This window comes from Nicotiana tabacum, chromosome 9 (genome assembly GCF_000715075.1).
Source record: "Nicotiana tabacum cultivar K326 chromosome 9, ASM71507v2, whole genome shotgun sequence".
NCBI lineage: Eukaryota > Viridiplantae > Streptophyta > Magnoliopsida > Solanales > Solanaceae > Nicotiana > Nicotiana tabacum.
Window position 1 is genome coordinate 25,546,520 of NC_134088.1, and position 14,787 is coordinate 25,561,306.

Consider the following 14,787-nt stretch of genomic DNA (forward strand, 5'->3'; position numbering starts at 1 on the left):
CTTACTGTATTTAGAAATCATATTAAGAATAGGATTTCCCTACTATATAGAAGGGGGGGGGTCTGATTATTTGTAAGAGGGGGGAGTCTGATTATTTGTAAGAGGGGCATTGAGATTAAGATTCATATAATACAACGCAATATACTGCCTTTCTTCTGTTTTTCGATATTCAGTCATTTTGTTCATGTATCAGTCTACTCTCCATTCAGTTTCAGAGTGATCAAACTTGAGGGCCTAGGCTAATTAACCCATTTGGTTTGCATTCGTTTCTGTTACAGCTAATTTCGATATTCATTTATATATTTTCTCAATTTGTATCAAGTTATACTACGTATCCTTAGAACCGCGTATAAATTCAATTATTATCCGTTTTTTCGGGTAAACACTTAGATAAATACTATCCTTAGTTTTTCGATCCTGTACCTTCATACACTGCAGTGTACCTTACATGTGCAGTGTACCTTCGTACACTGCACATGTACGTACATAATCTTGAATCTTGAAAGTCTAGTATCTTTTTCAATCAACTGGCATTAGCCCTAGCAATGCCCAATCCCGTACTTTCTGTTGGCCAACAACCAGCCAAAGTTCTCTAGACTTCTTCACTACTCGTGTAGGCTTAACGGAGTTAACTGTGCATATAAATAAGCACAGTTGGCCTTCGATGTGAGCTGACTTTTTCACGCAAATTACATTGATGTGTTCAACTTTGTGAAAACTCAATAAAAACACAAGCCATTTTTAGGATAAATATACAAGCCATTGCAATAGCTATGTTCAGATTAGCAGCTTAACTTCTTGAAGATAAAATAGGTAGGAAGTTCACAACATATGTACACTTCAGATTGCATCTACTCTATGACAATTTCTGATAAACCTCCTCCAAAACTTGCTCCAAGGTGATTGTTCTTGGCACAACATTCTTTTCTGAAGCTGTCACAGCATCCACCAATGTGTCTCTTCTCCAACAGCGAACAAACCTTACGACCACTGCAGTCTAGATGATGATGATGGTTGTCCCGTAAGATATTGATGGTTGATCGAACGGTTGGACCACATTCTGCAGCATGCTTCCTGCAGCCAGAGCGGACATCGTGGCATGGTTTGTATTTGCAGCATCTTCTAACCAGCTTGGCTAGTTCTTCATCAGTTGGAATACTTTTAGAGTGAGATCCACAGTGATTTACCTGATCTTTTGGTTCATGTTCGCAGCTGCTGGGGATGACCGTGCTCTGTTTTGTGCTGTCACAATGAGCAGTTTCTTGAATTTCACTTCTTGATACGTCGTCAATGCCATGGACTTGAACTGAAAAACAACAATCGTCTGTTGCACAACTGTCATACGCCTTTTCTGGATGCGAGTGATTGTGCTCCTTGTCCGAACAGCCTTGACCGACAGCATGAGGTGATTTTATACCTTCTCCAGCAACATCCAAGCTTTTCTGCTCCAAGTTGCTCTCCTTGTGGAGTGGACTATCATGTGAATGACAACCATGGATGCTTAGAGAGTCCAGACTCTTATTATTTCCGCATGTCATTGATCCTGAAAATCTCAGCCCTAATTAACAAGTAGTTTTTTTTAATTGTTAACGACATACAACAATCAGCTAAACTTCAATCTCAAACTAGTTGGTGAGTAGCATTATTCATCATCTTTTAGAGATTTACAATGCATATGTTATCTTCTTTTCCAGTTTGATCAAATATTTATTGTAGGAGTGAAGGTGGAGTAGCAATTCGGAACATATGGTTTGGTAGTGTCTACCTGAAATTGCAGTTTGGCATGTTTGATTGATGCTGTCACAATGAGCAGCTTCCTGGATTCCAGTTTCTGATACATCAGTTTTATTGCCTTGAACAGAATAACAACATTCTTGTAAGGCACAACTGTCATGTGCCTTGTCTAAATTTAGATGATCATGTTCCTCGTCAGAGCAACCATGACTAAGATCATGATTTGATTCCCTATCTTTTCGGGCTAAATCCAAGCTTTCCTTCTCCAAAAGCTTTTCCTCACAGAGTGGATTAGTAAGTGAATGAAAACTGTTCTCGTTTGCAGAGTCTAGGCACTTCTTATTTCCGCATAACCTTGAACCTGAAAATCTCAAACCTACTCAGCAAATGATTCTCATAGTCTCTCCATACACTTCAAGCAAAACTTTATTTGTTTCATGTCATGAATAAAAATTTGGCTGCTCTCCTCTAATGCAGTATGAAGAAGGGTCTGTGACAGCCTATATTCTCAGAGTTGTATATGATCTAAGAATTTTGTCACGATGCTAGAGATTTGCAATTCATAGATTTCAGGTTTAACTAACCATTATATCCTCCGACAGAAGGCCAAACAATACTTTGGATCCTATAGTTTGGGGGAGGGGGGGGGGGAGGGGGTATTAACAAGAAGAGGAATCTGGCCGTACCTGAATTAGCAGTTTTGCATGCTGGACCAGACATCTTTGAAGAGCATGATTCAGAGTTGGTATGTGAATAACAAGAATTCTTGCTATTGGTGTCCGAGCACTTCATATTTCCACATGTCCTGGAGCTTGAAGTTGCAGATTGGCTTTGTGGAGCACACAACTTAGACGTGCATATTTGATGATCGGGATGTGAAGGATGGCTACTATTGTCTTTCGAGTCTGAACACTTGCTATCTCCACATGATTTAGACCCAGAAACTGCAGATTGACATCCTGGAGCAGACTTCTTGGTAGAGCACGTTTGAGGAATTTTGTCATATTGGCAACATTTTTTGTCACTGAAGTTGGAGCACTTGGTACTTCCACATGATTTGGAGCTTGAAGTGGCAGAATGACATTGTGGAGCAGACATCTTGGAAGAACATACTAGAGAACTTGTTAAAGAATGACAACTACTCTTGTAAATGGACTCCGAGCAATTGTTATTTCCACATGACTTTGATTCTGAAACTGCAGATTGGCATGCTTTAGCAGCCATCTTCGACGAGCAGCATTGAGGACGGGGATGAGAATGAAAACCACTATTTTCAACGGAGTCTGGGCACTGATTATTTCCACATGACTTTGATTCTGAAACTGCAGATTGGCATGCTTTAGAAGCCATCTTCAACGAGCAGCATTGAGGACGGGGATGAGAATGAAAACCACTATTTTCAACGGAGTCTGGGCACTGATTATTTCCACATGACTTTGATTCTGAAACTGCAGATTGGCATGCTTTAGAAGCCATCTTAGACGAGCAGCATTGAGGGCGGGGATGAGAATGAAAACCACTATTTTCAACGGAGTCTGGGCACTGATTATTTCCACATGACTTTGATTCTGAAACTGCAGATTGGCATGCTTTAGAAGCCATCTTCGACGAGCAGCATTGAGGACGGGGATGAGAATGAAAACCACTATTTTCAACGGAGTCTGGGCACTGATTATTTCCACATGACTTTGATCCCGAGGAGACAGGTTGACATCTTGGAACACACACCTCGGACGAGCATGATTGACTCGTACATTTCTTTTGTGACTCAATATCAGAGCAACACAGCTGCGGAGCATTTTCCGACTTGCAACAAGAAGCTTTGTCTTTGTGGTTGGGAGCATGCGAAGGAGTAGCAGATCTACAACATTTTTTCCCATGTCTGTGTGTGCCTACTCGTAGAAGTAGCATGCTGTTCAAGATCACTAGCAAGCATGTCCCAGTATCCGCGAGGACAGCAGCCCAAACCAATGGATAACCTGCTATTGCCAATGCAACTATGGCGGCCTTTGTAACGACTGATATAATCATATTCTCAACAATCTTCCTTCGAACTCTTCTAGCAAGACGTGCAGCTTTTGGTATTCTTCCGATGTCATTTGTCATTAGTATAACATGGCCTGTTTCTTTCGCGAGAGCTGACCCAGAGATGCCCATTGAGATGCCAATGTCAGCTGTTGCTAATGCAGGAGCATCATTAAGGCCGTCGCCTATCATCGCTGTTGGAGCTTCCTTCTGAAAACCCTTGATGATTGTTGCCTTGTCCTCTGGTAAGAGTTCCGCTTGAAATTCATCCATAGCTCCACCTAACTGCGTAATTGTTTCGATTTACAATCAGAGGTGGATCTATGATTTTGAATTTATGGGTTCTGGATTCTAAAAAATACGGCTTACTGCGTTCTGGATAAATTACTTAAATACATATCGAGCGAATTTTTTAACACAAATACAGTGTTTGAGACCCGTAAGCACAACACTAGTTCCGCCCCCTGCTTACAATACAAGAATAGATACTTGAAATTCAGATTCAGCTTCAGATTATCATGCTAATCTTGACTCTCTATGCTAAACATAGCATGTCACATACGTCTGATGTAGGTTTCATATGTGAAGAATTGTACGTCGTAAATCAGAAAATTGTCCAAATATTGGAGAACAATAAAGCATATCTTATATTAGTTGTGATGATAACTTGGTTTATCCAGATCAACATTTACCTTCATCTTCACATCACATTGTCTTAAGTGTATTATACCCCATTCTGACCCTTGTAAAGATAAAGCGGTTACTTGGTAATACGTTCGCTAAATTTAGATGAAATGTTTAACCAATGTTGATGATAGAAGAGGGAAACAATAAGAGTTCAGTGAAAATTCTTAAGACTAAACAATAATCCAAAGGGTTTTATAATCATTTCAGCGTATTGCAGAATTTTTAATATACCTGATCCTGCACATGGTTGGCAGCTGCATAACAATCACCAGTAAGCATCGCGGTTTTGATACCCATCTGCTTCAGCTCTCTCATTGCTTCTTTTACACCAATTCGACAAACATCGGAAAGACCGAAAATTCCAGCGGGAGATGATCCCAAAAATATGTATCCAACAGACTTTCCTTGGAAACTATCACCCTCTATTTCTGGTACTGAAATTCAAACATCCACCACATTAGTGCTAAACAGGTCAAGGAAATTCTAACAGCAAAATTAACTGGAGAAATCATATACTAATAATTATAACTCTGGTGTTTTATCTCTACTATGAGAATAAGAAACGATTCAACCGTTTACCTGTAGTACATCCAGCTCTTGAAGAAATTTTCCTATTCCCGACATAGATTTCCATTCCATCAATTCTTCCAAATATCCCTTCACCAGGAAAATTTTGAAACTGCTCAACTCTATCAGGCTTTGGCTCAACGGAATTTGATTGTGCATAGTCAACCAGAGCGGCTGCCATCGGATGACCTGACTTGCTCTCAATACTTGAAACCCTGAAAATATTCACTAGACAATTCAGTATTTACTCTGAACGAATGTTTTAGACCACCGAACAAGGCTTCTATTCAGTGTGCCGTGTGCTTTTGTATTGCAGCATCAAGAATATTTAAAAAATTCTAGATTATGATACATCGATTATGTGTCCTCAATGTATAAGATCCAAATATATAAGTTCCTGAATATCAGACGCCAGACATTTTGTATATACTATGTTATTTTGGATCTATTGTGAACCATCAGAGCCATTTCTGACACTTCAATATGAGAATGTGGTACTCGCAAGTTCATCTTTTATGAATATATGCTACAAATCACTCATGTTATATCACTATTAATGTGCTGTGAATATCATTAGTTAAAATTTTGAATTCTCTTTGGCTACAAAAAGATTGTGTATGAGTGGTAGCCTTTACCAGTAAAGCAGTGTATTGAGACCAAGACCATCAACCAGAGACTTGAACTCGGTCACCATAAATTCTCCTCTAGTTATAGTCCCTGTTTTGTCAAAAGCCATGATTTTGATTTTAGCAAGAGTCTCAAGGTACTCTGCTCCTTTAAACAGAAGACCGGACGTTGCTGCTTTAGAAAGTGCACAACACATGGCAACTGGTGTAGATAGCACAAGTGCACACGGACATGCACTCACCAACGTGACCAAAGCCAAGCGATACCACTCATTTCGATTGTGAACTCTTAATGCAGTAGGAACTATTGCCAAAGAAGCTGATATAGCCACAATTGCTGCAAAACATCACCAGTCGAAATCAGACATACACAAAGAGCAGGAAAAGTATTAGAAATAAAAAGTTTTAAGCGAAAGAGCAATATAGTAGTGCGACGCCCATGACTGCAGGCAGGCTGATGAGGGCAGGTCAAGCGAAAGGACTGATAGACTTCTATGCTGGCAAGCTTCCGAAGAAGGGGTTGTTCGTATGACACCTTAGGGAAATCTCATATCGAAAAGGGAGAGGATAGTGACGTGATTCATAAGACAGAGAACAAGTTCACATGGTACGTGCATTTGTTGACTCGATGTGGCACAACATAAGATTCACTAACCTGGTGTATAATATTTAGCACACTTGTCAATGTATCTTTGGGTTTTTGATTTCTTGTTCTGAGCATCTTCGACAAGCTGCGCCATCCTAGCCACCGCACAATCTTCAGCCAAAGCCGTAGTCTTAACACTGATATAGCCTGAAGAATTGAGCAAATAACATTAACAAACAATACTTGAAGTTTCAGCACTAAATAAATGAAGCATGAAGGAATACTACACTACCATTTAGATTTGTAGTGCCAGCCCAGACCGTTGAATCTATTTGCTTAGAAACTGGAAACGACTCGCCTGTCAGTGTTTTCTCGTCCACGTCACATTCCCCTTCCATTACAACTCCATCAATAGGTATAGTTTCACCAGCTTTAACAGCAAGAATGCTATTCAACTTGACTTCATCAACATTTACGACTTCTCCACTTTCAGCTAAAACTGCTGTTGGAGGGACTATATTGACCAGTGATGACATAGCAGCAGTAGCCTACATAACCATAAAGGTTTTCATTCATCAGAATGCTTTATTCATATACAAAATCAGTGAGAAAATAAAGACACGGAGTTATGTTACAAAGTTCAGTGTGCTACAAAGTTTGTAGTTAGGACCTAATATTTAGCATTGCTAAAAAGTAAGAAAAGATAAGCATAGGCTTATGCCATTTATGTCAAAGTGACTAAATTCCAATACCATATTTAATCGTTGTTTGCTCCAAATAGAGCTGTGAAGTAAATTAATTTTCAGAATGAAATTTAATCCACTCATAATCCACAAGAACTGCATCTTAGTCCTTTCCATTGTATAATGTTATTGAGGTAAAAGAACAGAAGATAGCCTGAACTGTTTTCTGGTTTAAGTTAGAGACTTCTAAGAACAAATTCTTTTAAATTAAGGTGATGCCTATGATGGAGAGTGGTTAATGCGGCAGGTAGAGTGTAAGAACTAGTAGGTTTCTAGACTCGCAAACTTTGGAAAAAAGGGTGACAAAGGGAGAGGAAGGTGAAGTGCTATAATACATAGTACAAGTTCACATGGTAAGCACGCTATTAGGCTCGACGTGTCATTGCCCAAACAACAAATTTTAAAAGTCCATCGGGGCAAACCTCAGGGAGGATGCCCAACTCCTATGGGGTGTTTGTGATGCCGATAACGTAGGACGGATTAAGTAGAATGACTGGCAGACTTTTAAGCTGACAAGCCTACTATGAATGGGTACATATGACACCCTAGACAAATACCATACCGAAAAGGGAGACAAGTTAAAGTATTATATAAGATAGGGCATAAGTTTACATGGTAGTACAATGCTTTTGGGCTCGATTTGGCGTAATCCAAGCGACAAATTGGTAAGGTCAATTTGGCCAAAGTGGAAAATATGTACCGTGGGCTTGATTTGTGACAATTACCAAATTAGATGTTCAGACTTTTGGAGTCCCAATAAATAAATAAAAAAGCACAACATTACTGTCATCCTAGGAAAATATACTGTCAGATATATATATATATGTACACTTTCCATTTCTTGTGTAAGGAAATTAAACAGGGACGAAAATTCACAAACCTTGTGACTTGCCCTTGACTCTAGCCATTCTGCAATGGTGAATAAGAAGACAATAGTACCAGCTTCCCAATAATCGTGTAAAACAATTGATCCCGTCACTGCACATGTCAAACCCAGTTATAAGCACCATTACAAACCATTTCTAGCTTTAACATACACTAAGTTCCATTAAAATTTTATACTACCCCTAATCCATATAATCCCTTTTGTTAAGATTTTTGCGCACCGCTTAAAAAAGATATTTAATAGCCTTAGTCACAAATATACTACCCTTTTTCTCTCCTTAATCGTCTAATTTGATTAAGACTCTGCTAAGTAAATATAAATATAAATTTGAAAAGAGAAAAAGTAATAGATAATTTCTTGTGTTTTTAGTGTATTAGTGGAAAATAATTTCGCCACATGGATCAATTAGATTACCATACGTGTCAGCAAAGTAATTGAAGAATGATGTGTAAAACATATTCGGAAGCAAATATATGTTAGTATCATAACTGTTAATACCGAAACTGACTATGAAGGAAAAAACACGGGCATGTTACGGAAGATCATTCATAATTACGAATAAGGAAATAATCATTTAATATCGGATTATACAGAATTTTTCATTATTACACTATCGATTACGTATCAATTATGTAACGTATAATAAATGCGTTAAATGACAGTAAATGGCACAAGTTGGACAAGGCAATTAGTTACAGATAGAAATACTATTTAAACTCTTATTCCTTACATTGTATCCCATCTAAAACTACTCAATTATTCTACCAAGCACATTGTTGAATTTCAATATTCTATTTCGGGCGATTCAATATTTAGCTTAAACGGAAAAAGTGTTACAACATCAATTAGATTTCTCTTTTCTTTTATTTCTCAATTATTTTATTCAATTATTTTTTTTAATATTGTTTATATTTAAAAAGTGAGTTAAATCGATTATTAGTGCCTCAAAACATAAAATTAATTGCTTTGATCAAAAAAAAAATATTTGGGTCAAACATTTACATCGTCAAATATTTTGAAACAAAATCAATTTTGCCAAAACAACTACTACTACTAATATTTTGGACTGAATGGAGTATTCTTACCTTCATTCATTTTACCCTTTCCAATCACTCATCTTTTTCTTTTCTACAGCTTTATTAGCCAAATTTTCAAACACAAAGATAGAAATAAAGTCATAGTGACCTTTTCTTCTCAAGGAATCATATCTTGCTACTTTTTAAAAGATAAATCTATAAAGTCACCTTTGTGCTTTTCACCATTTCCATATATATTTAGTTGAACTGCATTACTTAAGCTACATCAACTGAACTGCTAACTGCTAATTAGCTCTTTTATTGTTTATATGAAGGCTTAAAATTGAAGTTTATGAACAAAATTTTTCTGCACCAAATGGTGTTCCTAGTGGTAGCTGAAGTGGGCGTAGAACTATGAGGTATGATGTTGAAATAATAGAGACAAGCTTAACCCTTGGTTGACACCACCGTCGTAAAAAAGGAATTTAAATCTTCTTTTATTTTCTATTGCTTTTACCTCATTAGAAAAATGAAGTACATTTTACTAAATAGAGAATGTGACTCGAAGAAATTTTATGGCTCATTTTCTAATAAGTTTTTTTTTTTTCAAAAAAAAAAAAACAAAAAGGATTTTGGGAAACTTTGCTGCCTGGTAATAGAAGTTTCTTTTACTTTTATTGCCTATTCAAGTGTTTATTCCCAATAACTGGAATTATTTAAATGCCAAAACTTATATCCCTAAGAATTCTTGCAAAATCTTTTGGTTTCTCAATTAATACTTTTTATTCAAATGAAAACATCAGTTAGAACTAGAGCATCTGTTGTATCTGTAGATTCTACTGCCAATAAACATCTCAGTAATTTAGAGGTAGTTTAGATGTATTTTTCATGATATTGATGATACAGTAGAGATATATGGGATCAATGTTATTTATGAGATACAAAATGGGGTCACATGATGCTATAATAAAATATACATAATGTCACATGGAGCTTTTAAAGTTATATTTTTTCTCTTTTTAAAAAAAAATAATTGCAGTAACATCTCAGAGTATTTCTAGTAAATGCCTTCCGTAGTAACCGTATGTCGTTGGATCAGCAAAATATCAAACTTAGTCCGCTTGTTAGTTCGAGTAATTTAAAAATAATATTTGATATAAATTCTAAATTTTTTGAAAAGAAACTAAGACAGCATCAAATGATAATCAAGGAACTAGGATGGATATTTTTTTATGCAAGATGCAAAATTAACTGTGAGATTTTAATCGTTCAAATAATATTTTAATTTATTATCAATTCAATTTAATCAAGTTTATAAATTATTGTTCTTTTGTTTATGTCAGCATATCAAACTTGATATAAAAAGTTCCATGATATTTTAGATTAACTAAATGTGATAATGTAAAAATTATTTACGTTACTAATTATAAACTCAATTTTAAACCTTGCTGTGACTGATATCACTACTTAATACTATGACAAGAAAATCTGATACCAGTCAAAGTCACCTTCTTTAAAAGGGCCAAGAAAAGTCATTTTCTTTGCAATTATTTGAGGAAAAAAAGAGTGAAACGTTACACATTAATTATGTGGGCTCCGTTCTTGGTGCTTTACACCTGGGAAACCATTTCTGAAATATTGCGAGTTACATAAGCAATTTTGTAGTTTCCTTACTAGACAAAATCTTGTGTGGGTTTGAAATTCTTTTTCCTATCACATCTAATCTTACCTGACAATTTAAGAAATAATAAAAGAATTTTTAAACATTTGGTATTAAATACTCCAGTACTTGACATAAAGTTTAGAACAAAAAAACAAATTTTGAAATTTATAGTGTTAAAAGCTTAAAGCTTTGTGGTCCAGTATTTAATCTTTTGAAGGACCTAAATAGAGCGATTTTAATACGGAATATACTCCACTGATTTGAAATTAAGGCATGTTAGCTGATATTCTAAGGTTTTTATAATATTCGGCAAATTTTCTACACCGTGGATATCAACAAACACAAAAGATAGTTTTTATTTTTATTTGGTATTCGGTATTCACTTTGGGATCCAATTAATTGGGGTTCACGCCTAAAACTCCTATTTTAGGTGATAAAGCACTCCATAACTAGGGCTCAACAGATAACGATAGAGGAGCAACAACAACGAAAGTTAAAGATAAAGGAGAAAATAAGGAAAAAGAATAAGAGAATGAGGAAGAGAGAAAAGAAAATAAGGAAAAAGAATAAGAGAATAAGAAAGAAAAGAGAAATGAAAATTTAAAATAATTTGAATGGGCGTGGGTCTCCAAAACCCGATATCGTAGGTTCAAATTCTTTTTAAAATTTTGAAAGTTTTAATGTTTACCCACAACTTTTGGTACTTTTAATATCCACAACCCTCTTCAATTACCCTTCTTTTGTTAACCAAAGAATATATCTCAAATTCTTACACAAGACTTAAAAGTCTTTTTTAACTCATTCTTCCTACCTACTATTCCATTGTAACCTTTGATGGTGTTTAGTCTTTGAGCTAAAGGGTCGTTTGGTACGCAGTATAAGGTGAGATAAGGTGTGAGATTAAATTTATACTTTGTTTGGTTGGCAGGATAAATTTATACCGTCAACTAAACATGATATAAATTTAATCTCAGACTTAATACTGGATATCCCATCTTATCTCACTTTATCCCATCAAACTGGGGATTATTTTATACCATCTCCCAGATGAGATAATCTCGGGATAATTTAGTTCACGTACCAAACGACCCCAAAGGTACAACACTACGAGTCTTTAACTAGTAGTTAAATATATATATACTAGCCTTTGTAATGAGCTGATTAATTTGTATAGTAATATATGTCATACTATAATCTGTTTTCCACTGTTTCTTATACACCTTACTTTTTTTCTCTTTCCATATTTGATATCATTTAAATAAAAGATAATCTGTGATAGAATCACTAATTCCATCTGAATCATTCTATTCCCATATGGAAAAAGAAGTTTATTTGTGTAGTTCTAGGTCACCTGAAATATTGTAACACAAAGTATATCAAGCATCCAATAATTGTTTTTCATGCTTTCATTATTAAAAGTCACTAGGGTGGTCCAATATTAGCATCTAACACCCAAGAATCATCCTTCTCACTCCAATCTTGTGGGTTAGTTAAAGGTGCATTAGTAAATACAACATTTAATTTCCCTATGGTGCATGCTTTTTAATGAAATGAAATAATGAATCACAAAGCATTATCAAGAATCAAGATTCAAGCACCACATTAGAAGTATCCAATTAGCTTAGACATTAAAGCAATAGCCAAATCTCAATCACAAAGCTAGAGTAGGACCACACATTAATTCTATAACCAAATCAACTTCAAATATTTTCATTGTAAAATATGTCTCAATTTATACCAAAAAGAATATTACGTATTTATATTTAAAAATAATATAACTTAAAAATATTATTTTAACCTTGTAACACATATGCCTAAGATTTATTTCAGACCACAAATTTTAAAAAAAATTAAAATTTTTTTTGTTCAATCAAATACCACATAAGTAGGGAGTATCTTTTTTTTTTTTTGCTTTCCAAAAAGTTGAAAAGAAAGAAAAGGAAAAGCAAATTAAAGTACCTGCTATTAAAACAAGAATGTTGATGTCAAGAGTGAGGTTTCGCACGGCAGCCACACCCCTAAAAATAATTGGAGGAATCCCAACTGCAACAGCTGCAAGTGCTAACCATTGGAAAGGTGCAAAAAAGTACTTCAAAAATGAGAGTCCAAGCAATATTCCACTGCCAATTGCAAATGGACTTGGCCATTTCTTTTGGTAGTTTTTCTCTCCTTTCACTCTTATACTTGCTTCTAATCTTGCTTGATTCAATGCTTTAACTACATCCACAAAAGAAAGATGGTAACTACAATAATTATATGGACAACACAATTATATTGTTGCTGATTAAGAATAAACGATTTACGTTATGTATGCACAAACAATGTAAAGAATATAAATATATTATCAATGCAATTTAACTGATTATAATTACCAATTAAACTTACAGATAAGAGTTACCTTTTGTTAGCTAGGTCCAATTTATCTACCACTACTGTTAGGTGTGCAAGAAATGCAAAAAATGAAGTAGAAATGAGACTCTACTAAATAAAAAGGGAAAATCCCAAGAATGAAAAGAAGAAACGATCTTTTCTTGCTGATTTTTCACACTTGAAAACTGACCATCAGAAACAGAGATAAAAATAAAGTACAGTAATTCATAAAGAAGGAAAAAACAAAACAAGAAACTACAATTGCTTTGTCAATTCCTATCAACTACTCTTCAACACAAAGCGACATGAGTCGAAATATTTTCTCTAACAGTTCAACAGAAGCCTCCATCACTAAATTATCAACAACTAGAAACTTAGATTTCTTGCCACAATTATGTAATATGTGGGGACAAATCATATATCACTATTATTATAGTAATAATTACCAATTTCAAGCAGACCATCGAATCTCAGAATTTATTCAAAAACTTACTGTTAGAGAAAAAAACATTTATAAACTATACTCCTATATTTTTCCCACTCACCTACTCTATCCCACTGGGGGCTGGGGCGGATATATACCGTGTGTAAGTCGGAGCTAGAATTTCTAAAATACTGGTACACCATTAAAGAAAAGAGAAAAAAAATTAAGTGAGAATTGATCTATATTCATTTGGGTAATAACTCAATATTCAACCAAATGCACGATTAATCCTTAGTGGAACATGGATGCAAACAGAAAATATTAGACTAATTCTAAAAAATAAAAACATAAAATACCTAGTTTGATGGATAGATTATGGGTTCACGTGCTCATAAACTACCCTATAAATCCGCTTCCGTGTGTAACTTATAGGTTCATCCAAACCCGATCACATGAATTTTTATGAGAGTCGTTTTAAAAGAGAATTTTATGCATGTTCTTGACCAGAACTTTCAAAAGAAAAATATTTCATGTTTTTTCCGTCTTGGTTACTCAATCTAATAAAACTAACATTAACCATCTTAAAGATTTTCCCAAGTTAATATATACACCTAACTCTAGCAAATGCCAACAAACAGAAAGAACAGTGCTTGAAACAACTACCATCAAATCTCACATGAATAAATAAAAAACGTTTCTGCTTCCTTTTGTCCCCCCTTCTTGTCTCTTATATTTCCTTTTGTTTGGTGATTTCTAAAAAGAAAATCACTTTATTTAATACTTAAACTTACAAAGAAGCAAGAGTATGTCAGTGGAGAAAAGATGAAGAATGGTACTCCTTTCGTTTCATTTTATATGAAACTGTTAATAAGCTGAGAGCTTAAGAAAAAAGAAACTTACAACATTTTTGACTATAAAATAATGTCAAGTTTAAAGTTTGCTTCTACATATATAAATGTACTATTCTTTTCACAACATACTCAAAAGAAATTAGTAGTATCTCGTAAATAATAGAAAATAGAACTGAGGGAGTAATAAAGGTTTGTAACTATCTTTCTTACCAATTTGTTGCTGAGAAATGAGGAGAGAATCATGAATAACAATGACAGTCTTTGTTGTGACAATTACTGAAACCTCTTTAACCCCTTCAAGATTCTTGAGAATTTTTTCAACAAGAACAACTTCTGAAGTACAGCAAATTCCCAAAACATCAAAATAGCTCTTGCTCAGATTCTTTGTGTCATTCATTTTCTCACTTTCCACCATTCTCTTCTTTCTATTTTTCCTCTACACTCTACTCTAAGGAAGAGGAGAAGATAATAAATGAAAAAGGGACTTTTGGCTCTGAGATAAATTGGATATACTTTTGTTTTGGAAAGAGGTGATTAGTTTCTCTTATAAAAACATGCAGAGAATGAGTAGATTTCAAAGCTTTGAGGGGTTTAAATAAGAGTAGCAAC

The 14,787-nt window shown here is 35.0% G+C and overlaps 1 protein-coding gene across 4 annotated transcripts; it reads right to left on the reverse strand.

The window, feature by feature from the left end:
• Positions 1–738: 738 nt before the first annotated feature.
• LOC107827924 (cadmium/zinc-transporting ATPase HMA3) lies at positions 739–14,747 on the reverse strand. Of its 4 annotated transcripts, none has more exons than XM_075221539.1 (11): positions 14,389–14,747; positions 12,493–12,750; positions 7,849–7,946; positions 6,518–6,773; positions 6,295–6,432; positions 5,649–5,976; positions 5,026–5,228; positions 4,678–4,880; positions 2,421–4,044; positions 1,766–2,095; positions 739–1,543 (listed from the first exon to the last, which is right to left on the reverse strand). In XM_075221539.1, the coding sequence occupies exons 1-11, from the start codon at positions 14,591–14,593 to the stop codon at positions 852–854; spliced, it is 4,335 nt and encodes a 1,444-aa protein (XP_075077640.1). In that variant the 5' UTR covers positions 14,594–14,747; the 3' UTR covers positions 739–851. The 4 variants fall into 4 exon arrangements, with proteins under 4 accessions (XP_075077640.1, XP_075077639.1, XP_075077642.1 ...); XM_075221538.1 differs by having other exon boundaries at positions 739–1,558; XM_075221541.1 differs by lacking the exon at positions 14,389–14,747 and adding an exon at positions 13,449–13,545.
• Positions 14,748–14,787: the final 40 nt, after the last annotated feature.